The 10185-nt window shown below is 40.6% G+C and overlaps 1 protein-coding gene across 1 annotated transcript; it reads right to left on the bottom strand.

The window, feature by feature from the left end:
• Positions 1-7299: 7299 nt before the first annotated feature.
• Positions 7300-7707, bottom strand: LOC131629556 (uncharacterized). The gene has a single exon (XM_058900338.1). It carries the CDS (start codon positions 7705-7707, stop codon positions 7300-7302), a length of 408 nt encoding a protein of 135 aa, XP_058756321.1.
• Positions 7708-10185: the final 2478 nt, after the last annotated feature.

Raw genomic sequence — 10185 nt, 5'->3', positions numbered from 1 at the left:
AGTTCATATTAGTGCAGTTTGCTTACACACCCATAGGTTTAGACACAAGCGTGGATACCATCGAGTACGATGGGCGCGAGGGGTGCTAATACCTTCCCCTCGCGTAACCGATTCCCTTACCGTTTTTCTCTGGTCGTGAGACTGTTGTTTTGTTTTGTGGTTTGCTGGTATTCCCTTCCTTTTCAGGATAAATATGTTAGTGGCGACTCTGCTAATTTTTGCGGTAGCGACAGTTAGAAAGATGCCAACAGACCAACTTGATCCTCAACTGTGAGAAGTGTCACTTCATGGTGCATGAAGGTATAGTTTTGGGTCACAAAATATCCCACAAAGAAATAGAAGTTGACCAAGCAAAGATCGAAGTCATATCAAAGCTACCTCCACCAATGAATGAAAAAGGTATTCGAAGTTTCATAGAGCATGCGGGTTTCTACCGCAGGTTCATAAGAGACTTTTCTAAGATAGCCAAACCCTTAACTACTCTTTTGGTTAAGGATAGGGTTTTTACTTTTGATAATGAATGTGCCGTAGCATTTGAAACAATTAAGAAAAAACTAGTGTCGGCACCAATTGTTGTGGCCCCGGATTGGTCTCTGCCTTTTGAGATCATGTGGGATGTAAGTGATATTGCAGTAGGGGCGGTTCTAGGACATCGTAAAAACAAATTGTTACATGTTATTTACTATGCTTGTCATGTTTTGAACCCTACACAGATGAACTACGCAACCACTGAAAAGGAGTTGCTAGCTGTTGTTTATGCCTTTGATAAATTCAGGCAATATCTGTTGGGTTCCAGAGTCATTGTTTACACTGACCATGCTGCTTTAAAGTATCTTTTTGCTAAACAGGACTCTAAGCCAAGACTTATGAGATGGATCTTACTCCTTCAGGAGTTTGATGTGGAAATTCGTGACAAGAAAGGGTGTGAAAACACAGTAGCAGATCACCTTTCTCAAATGTCACCTATCGAGGAAACAGAAGAAAAACGGCCAATAAAAGATGAGTTCGCAGATGAACACATCCTCGCTGTTATTGGTGTACCTTGGTTTGTCGACTATGCAAACTATCTGGTAGGTGGGGTAATCCCAGAGGATTTTGATTCTAACTGCAAGAAAAAGTTTTTACATGATTGCAGGTTCTACTTATGGGATGACCCATTCCTGTACAAAAGAGGAATAGATGGTTTGGTCAGAAGATGCGTATCAGAGGAGGAACAAAGGGATGTGCTAAAAGCAAATCATGACTCAGATTATGGGGGACACTTTAGTGGTGATAGAACTGCTACAAAAGTCTTATAGTCTGGTTTATACTGGCCAACCTTATTCAAGGATGCTCATCATGTCGTTCGAGAATGTGACAGATGTCAAAGAACAGCTAACATCTCAAAGAGATATCAGATGCCTCAGAATGCTATGTTGGAAGTAGAACTGTTCGATTTATGGGGAATTGATTTTATGGGACCCTTTCCACCATCCTTTCGGAAGAATTATATCTTGGTGGCAGTCGATTACGTATCAAAGTGGGTAGAAGCTGTGGCCTTGCCCACCAATGATGCGAAAGTGGTGGTGAATTTCCTCAAGCATAACATCTTCTCTAGGTTTGGAGTATCCCGAGCACTAATAAGTGATGAGGGTACTCATTTCTTAAATAAATTAATGGAGAATTTGTTGAGAAAGTACAATGTGAAACACAAGATCGCCACCCCATATCACCCTCAAACAAGTGGGCAAGTTGAGGTTTCTAACAGGAAAATAAAACAAATTCTTGAAAAAACTATTAGTGCTTCTCGAAAAGATTGGTCGGTAAAGTTGGATGATGCTCTATGGGCATACAGAACAGCGTACAAGACACCAATAGGTATGTCTCTATATCAATTGGTGTATGGGAAGGCGTGTCACCTACCGCTCGAACTCGAGCATAAAGCCTTCTGGGCCACCAAATTCCTAAACTGTGATTTTCTGAAAGTCGGTGAAGCTCGAACGTCTCAACTTCATGAGTTGGAAGAGTTTCAAAATCAAGCATATGAGAATGCCAAAATTTATAAAGAACAAACAATGAAATGGCATGATCAAAGGATTCAAAAAAAAGAACAGTGGGAAGGGCAGTTGGTGTTGCTTTTTAATTCCAGGTTGAAACTATTCCCTGGGAAGTGAAAGTCATGGTGGTCAGGATCATTCTTGGTTCACAAAGTATTCCCCCATGGAGCAATAGAATTAAAAAATCAAACCAACGGGGATACATTTAAAGTGAATGGACAGAGGGTGAAGCCTTACTATCAAGGACAAGAGCGTGGTTTGATTGATAATATTCGTCTTACAGGATAAGATGGACGACCGTCGAGCCATGCGACATTAAACGAAGCGCTTCGTGGGAGGCAACCCACAGATTTTTCCCTAATTTAATCTTTTTGTTTTCTTTTGTTGTGTGGTATTAGTTTCTTTTCAGGTAGGCAAGTGCCAGTGGAGGATACGAGGTCAGGATAAATAAAGAACAAGCGGAAAAGAGAAATATTTGAAGGGGGTAAACAAGGCAGCAACACGAATGGTCGTGTTGCACAACACGGGTCGTGTTGGCCTGACGAGGAAGAGAGAAAAAAAATGTGGAGAAAACAGTGGAGCAACACGGGTGGCCGTGTTGCATAACACGGGCCGTGTTGCGTCCACAGGAAACATCATAGTTTTTGGAAAATTGGCAGTGAGGCAACACGGGTGGCCGTGTTGGGTAACACGGGCCATGTTGCCCTGACGAGAATTTTTTTAAATTGGCTTGTGGGCCCCATTCATCACACCTCACCATCCTCCAATTAAATCTCGTTTCTCTCTTCAAATCCCATTATTTTTTATTTTTATTTTCTCTTTCTCTCATAAACCTTCTTCTTCAACCTCTCTCTCTCACACAAAACCTAAAACCTCCATTAACACCCATTCCTACAGCTTCCAGCTTCTCCCTCCATACTACTAAAAACCCATCACACCCTTCACAAAAGTTGTCATACTCCTCATCCTCTGCAATCCTACGGTAACTTTTTTGCCTAATTCGTAAATTTTTCGTTTTTTTTTCTTGTAGGTACCAATCATGCCACCCAAAAAGAGAAACACGGGTAAGCAAGTCGCTACTGCCTCTGGCACTCGCAAACGCCCGGTACGCCAACCCAATCCCCACGACATTCTCTTTGAGGACAACAAGCATCACCAAAGGTACATGGCCCATGTCAAACGGAAGCTCATACCAACGAGGTATATATGTGAAAACACTATGAACACTCTAGGCATAAAAACTGAAATTGATAGATTATTTCATACTGTCGTCATGTTGGAATTTATGTATCTGGAGGCACCATCATATGAACGCCTCACTCTTGAGTTTTTAAGCATCGTAGAGTTTAAGTTAGAGAAGAAGTGGAATGGGTCTATCAAGTACTACTTTGGTTCCCTTAGGTTCCTTCTGTTTAACAAAGACCATGAGCTAACTGTAGAGGAGTTAGGTGGTGTCCTCGGTTTGCCCATCTACGGACCTGGGTCCGTTCCGGATGAATTCCCGGGACAACAATTTTGGGGAGATATCACAGGTTTGGAAGCTTATGTCGCCGCGAGCGCTAAGTCCTCATGGATTCAGAATCCATGTATTCGGTATGCCCAAAAAGGTCTTGCTTATACAATGTTTGGCAGGGGTGATAGCCATGGAGTTGCAACCATGAGGGAACTCTTTTTCCTCTATGCAATGTTACATCATGATGTGCTTAATGCTGCCGCGTTCGTGGCTGGTTTTTTGGGAAAAGTGTGTCGTGCTTCTTCTGGTGGAATTTCTGTAGGAGGTCTTATCACCCAAATTGCTGTTCATTTTGGGTATAAAGATTTATTGCAGGCCGACACCCCTGTTGCAGGTAAAACAAAAATTGATATGGAATCTCTCATCCATCAGTCCATGATTTCCATTTCTGACGGTGGTTATTGGTTGGTAAGTAGACATAGATTTATGTTTGAATTACCTAACCCTGAAAAAGCCAACACTTCCAATCGTGCTAACTGATATATATTAATGTCGTTCACGAGGAGGACGACCAAGATGCTAGTTTTGATGCAGGTGACCAAGGAGATGAAGAAGACCCGACTCAACCTCAGTTCACACCGGCGCCCTCTCATTTTAACTCCCATGGTTTAGGATCCTCTTTTATGGCTCCGAATCAGTGGGAATGGGTCCGCTCTGAAATTTGGTATCTCTGAACCGAGCAAACTCGACAAGGCGAGGAGCAGACCCGCCAAGGAGTTATGATAACTAATATGCACGAAATGATGCAATATCTAATGTTGCAATTTCTACCACCTCCTCAGTAGGTCCGTTATGTACCTCTCACGTTTGTACTAAAACATTGCGGACAATGTTTAGTTCAGGTTTGGGGGGAATGTTTATTATTGCTTTCAGTATTTTTATTTTGATTTCATTTCTATTTTAATTTTTATCAGTACTTTGTTTGTAGTTTGTGTGTTAGCTAGGACATGTAAGTGCAGGATGCTGAAATTGTTATCAAGACAAGTGATGAAAATCCGAGATAGTGAACCAATATGCACCCCGTAATGATGAAAGGAACCCCCAAAGAGTTGGTACTGTTGAACTTAATGATCGGACGCACTTTCGAGCTTTGAACCAGACGATAGACTTGTAGACCTGAAGAGGAGATAAAGCTATACCATACAAGAGGTGTTTTGGACCCTGTGAGCTTGACCAAACATGGTGAGGATTATAAAAAGCCAAATACAAAATCATCATGAGAGTTCGTCAGGTATGACATCGTCACTTTTGGTTTGTGTAAGTGTTTGTTGGAATTTCTAATGCACATGTTTACACACAGAGGCACTTGTTTGTTTTAAACTAGAGCCTTTCAAGCTAACCTTTTCACGCTATCCCTTGTTAACCCCGTTTGAGCCGTATAGCCTTTCGTTTATTTGTTAAATGCATAAATTAACCAATAACCCAAACACTTCCTTACCCTGCTTAGATAAGGATTGTTGCTTTTGATCTGTGAAACAATTTAAGTTTGGAGTCGGTACACCGAAAACAGAAAAGAGTAGGTAAGTGCAGAAAAAAAGGGGATGATATAGATGATGGGAAAATTTGAAAAAAAGGAAAGAGAAAAGAAATGATAAGTACAGAAGCACTTACCTATAGGAGGATTTGATTTGAAAATGAAGCTGTGAAAGAAAAGAGATGCTCAAAGAAATACATGAGTAGGAATTCAAGAATCTTAAGAAATGGTGTCCAACACTTATGATTGTGAACAGTGAAATAACACAGTGATCGAAGTAGCAACTCTGATTCTGAGCCAAAAGCCACTAGTTTTTCCCGTTTGTTTGTTCATCCCACCTTGTCCCTTAGCCCCGTTACAACCTTGAAAGACCTCAATAAGTGTGTGTCGTGTGTGTATGAGATGGAGATAAATGTTATACAAACCTATGAGCTGACTTTGCATGCTTTGATTATTGAGTGCAAACACTTTAACCCGAGAGATTTGGTGAGAGTATGAATAGCTTACAGATAAAGAGATACCTTGATGTGGAAGTATAGCTGAATCGCTAAATTCGGGAAAGAAGGAAATATTGAAAGGCCAATAGAAAGGAAGCTGCGAAAGATCTCAGCAGTACTGTGGTAAGATGATTGTGAATAATTTGGGGGATCCTTGTTTGTTTCTCGAGCATCGCTTGAGGACAAGCAATGAGATAAGTTTGGGGTTGTGATCGGTCACGATTCTCACTATGTTTTGTCACTTTCCTGACGATAATCCAGGTATTTTGCACTGCTTCATGTCATAGTATAGTCTTTTTTAGTCCGTTTAAGTATTTATGAGTGCATTTGCATTTTATATCCTTTAATTAGTTTTCGAGTTATTTTCCCATTTTATGCTCTGGTTTGTTTGTTTTGTGGTGCCTCAGTTCGTAGGAGATAGTTTACTGTATGCATTGCAAGAAGTGTTGGAAGTAAAGAGTTGGAAGAAAGAAGCAAGAAAAAGCTCAGTGAAGCAACACAGGCGCCCGTGTTGGGTAACACAACCCGTGTTGCTGGGCACGCAAACGAAGAAGAAATATATGGAAGACAGTGGAGCAACACGGGCACCCGTGTTGCACAACACGACCTGTGTTGCTGCTCCTGAGTGCTGGAAGTTAAATGATTGGATCCAGAAGACCAACACGGGTACCAGTGTTACGTAACACGACCCGTGTTGGCTTGTTACGCTGATTTGCATGTTTTTGTGATTTTAACTCAAAAAGTGATCCAAAAGGGCGTTTTGGTACTTTTCGACTTAAAAGAAGGTTTTGCAATATATAGTGAATGATTGAGAATAGATGGGGTATCTTTTACACCAGGAAGAAATTGAAACACATTGAGAGAGAGTAACGTATGAGATTGTTGTAGAACGGAGATCATTCATGAGCAAAAGCAATTGAAGATAAAAAATTCCTCGATTATCTGTAATGTTTAACTTTTATATCTTTGAATTTCTTTTGAACAATATGAGTAGCTAAACCCCCCAATGCTAGGGGGTGTCCCTGATTTGGTTTGTAATGACTTTAATATTTTGATTAGATCAATTCCATGTTCATGTTATTCAATTCAATTGTATACTGTTTTTAATGCTTTCTTTATCGGACCATTAAAGATTGTTATGTGGTTAATAATTTGCCGGACCGCAATTGTTAAGGTTTGTATACGATTGAACCATAGTATATATAACCTAGGACTAGGGATACCCTATGGCCACTAAGAAACTCTTGATAATAAAAAGCTTGGTTTTATCTTATTTCTCTAAGGACTTAGGTTTTAAGATGAAAAACCAAAGGTTTTCTCAATAAGGATTTATGAGAAAACACTCTAAAGATTTAGTAATTGAATATAATGAACTTGTTGAAGAGATCTCAATTCAGGATTCAGGGTTGTTACAAAGCAAATCATACACCTTGCCTTGGCATATACTTATATTAGTGAAAAAGCATCAATTTACTTTCTGTTTATTTTAATTTACCCTTAGAAATTATAATTCAATCAAAAACCCCCCATGTCCTTTTATTTAATTGAATAATTATAATAACTTATATTCCAACACAGTCCTCGAGATCGATACTTGGAGTTTACCTTTTATTACTACATCGTGAAAATAGTACACTTGCAGGCCTCGTCAGATGCAGGGCCTATGAAATCCAATCAGATCTAGTGGTGGATAATATTTTTTTGTTTTGATAAGCAAGATTAAGATTATATAAGATATGAGTACTAGGGGTACTCAAAACCCAATACAACAAAAAGTAGCTACAAGTTTTTTAAGGCCACCAAAGGGGCTTGAAACCAAAAATAAAACGATATAAAGACACGATTAGTCACCCCCGCCGAAAGCCAAATCCAAGAAACCATTTTGATGCCCACCACCACTTCATCTAGAACAATATCAGAATTGTTGAAGATGAAATTGTTTCTTGAGTTCCAAAGAGACCATATCGTAGCCAACCAAATTATGCCAATTTGTTTCTTTTCCATCTTTCCTCGCAGTTCCTGGAAAAAGGATGAAAAGTGAGCAGAACCAGCCAAGGAGACTGTCAGCCTTATGTCAAGCCAAACAGCAATCTTTTCCCATACTTTTGCAGCGAAAAAGCAAAGAAAACCCAGATGATCTAGATCTTCATTCTCAGCCGAGCAGAAAACGCACAGTTTATCCTCCATCCTCTTAATAATAACCCTTCTCTCTAATTGATCTTTTGACGGTAATCTATTTAAAAGATATCGCCACCCAAACACCTTAATTTTTGACGGCACCGTCGTGTCTCAAATCTTATTAATCACCTCCAAAGTAGTCGCAGCAACCGAATCTTCTAACTGTCGATCCCTTAAAAGAGAGTAACAGCTTCTGACCGAAAAACACCCGTCCACGCTTGGCCACCATTTTTTTGTGTCTCCTCCGCCCGATGCAGGCCGAATGTCTCCTAAAATTTCTAACAATTCTAAAGCTTCCTGCAGCGCTATTGGGTCTCCCAACAACATTCCCGAATTGATGTTAAGGTCCCATGTCCATACCCCACCATTCCAGCACCCCATTTCATTAACAGTAGCCAACGGATTCCTGGACAGAGTGAACAGCGAAGGAAACAGATTTTTGAAAGGAGAACTACCAAGCCATCTACCGTGCCAAAACAGAATTTTATTACCGACTCCTAAGCCAAAAGAAACAGAACCTGCAAAAACATCAACAACGTTAGTAGAAATCACACTGGCCAGCATCATGTCTTTCCACCACACTGAGTCCTTCTTCTTTAGTTTGTATTCTGCCCCCATCAGCACCGCCTTTTCCACATCTCCATATTGTTCTTGCAGGATGTTTTTCCAGATTGAGTCGCCTTCCATCAGTACTCTCCATTTCCATTTTGTCAGAAGAGATTTGTTGAAAACACCTATGTGCTTTATCCCCAAACCGCCTTCATTCTTAGGTTTACAGACATTAACCCAACTTACCCACGTAATACCCTTCTTATCCTCATTCCCACACCATAGGAACCGACTCTGAATACGAATAATGTCTTTGATGATCTTAACGGGAGCCTTGTAAAATGACATGGGATAGATCGGGACGGAAGATAAAACCGAATTGAGGAGAGTTACTCGACCACCAATGGATAACATTTTGGATTTCCACAACGGTAATCTATGCTTCAGATTGTTCACAACCGAACCCCACGCTTTACATCGTTTAGGATTGATTCCCACCTGAATTCCCAAGAATTTAAAAGGCAATGATTCCTTGTTGCAGCACAAAAATTGAGAAGCAGCCTCCATAAACAATTCCTCCACATTTACCCCCAACACTTTACTTTTTAGAAAATTGACCTTCGGACCCGATACTAGTTCGAACCCTCTAAAAATTGATTTTATAGACCATAGATTTCTCCAAGAGGCTTTCCCAAGAATTACCGTGTCATCTGCGAATTGGAGGATGTTGATATCCGCCCCTCCATTCAACCTATAACCCTGAAAAGAACCTGCCACCGATGCTGCTTTGAATAATATTGACAATCCTTCAGCAACCAAAGTAAAAAGAAAAGGGGACAGAGGGTCTCTCTGGCGAAGACCTCTTTCAACGATAAAATCTTCAGTCGGACTCCCGTTAACTAATATCGACATTGAGCTAGAGAAGACACACGCTTCCATCCATCTACACCAGTTATTGCCGAAACCACACTTTCTAAACAGAGCTCTCAAAAATTGCCAGCTAACGCAGTCATACGCTTGTTGGAAATCCACCTTGAAGATGAAACACTCTTTTTTACCTTTTTTCGCGTGGTCAATGATTTCGTTTAAAGCCAGGACCCCATCCAATATTTGCCTCCCCGGTACAAAAGCAGATTGGGAAGGAGAGATTAGAGACTTTAATACCCGCTTGATTCTGTTAGCCAAAACTTTCGCAATAATTTTATACAGACTCCCGATCAAACAAATGGGCCGGTACTCTTTAAGACATTGATGGTTAGCACTTTTTGGAATCAGAGCAATGAAGGAAGCTGTGATAGCCTTAGGAAGGGAAGCTGTTTTGTGAAACTCCATGACTAGCTTAAAGATATCTTCCTGCATAAAATTCCAGCAATTTTGAATGAAGCCAAGGTTAAAACCGTCGGGGCCCGGACATTTCTCACCATCTGAATGCCACACATCAGCTTTGATTTCTTCTCTTGAGAATTCAGCCTCTAAGGCGTCCCTGTCCTCCATTGATAGTTTCATGAATCCCTCATTTTCCAGTGTTGGCCTAGTTACTAAAGACTCTTTAAATCTAGCTTGGAACTCTTGCAGCACCTCTTTTCTAATGCCAGCCACATCTTCAATGAGTGAACCATCCTCTAATTGCACTGCCACAATATTGTTACGCCTCCTTCTTTCTTTGATCGCCTGATGGAAGTATTTTGTGTTTGAATCCCCTTCTTTGAGCCACTTCTGTCTGGATTTCTGACGCAAGAGACTTTCTTTGAGATGCAGATTTTTCCACAGAACATTCTTGGCCTCCACACTATGTTGGAGACCAAAATCATATGTCCTCAACTGGGATGCTTGTTGTTGGGGCCTTCCATCATAAGTCAGACAAACGATCCAGAACACAAATACACATCCCCAAGTACACACGAATCGTCCATACAAATGCATGAGAATTTAATCACA

The sequence above is a fragment of the Vicia villosa genome, unplaced genomic scaffold (genome assembly GCF_029867415.1).
Source record: "Vicia villosa cultivar HV-30 ecotype Madison, WI unplaced genomic scaffold, Vvil1.0 ctg.000579F_1_1, whole genome shotgun sequence".
Lineage (NCBI taxonomy): Eukaryota > Viridiplantae > Streptophyta > Magnoliopsida > Fabales > Fabaceae > Vicia > Vicia villosa.
This window is presented reverse-complemented; position numbering and strand designations above follow the sequence as displayed.

What these genes read in the sequence shown, in the direction of transcription:
- LOC131629556 (XM_058900338.1), bottom strand. Translation starts at nt 7,707, where the DNA reads ATGGAGGATAAACTGTGCGTTTTCTGCTCGGCTGAGAATGAAGATCTA.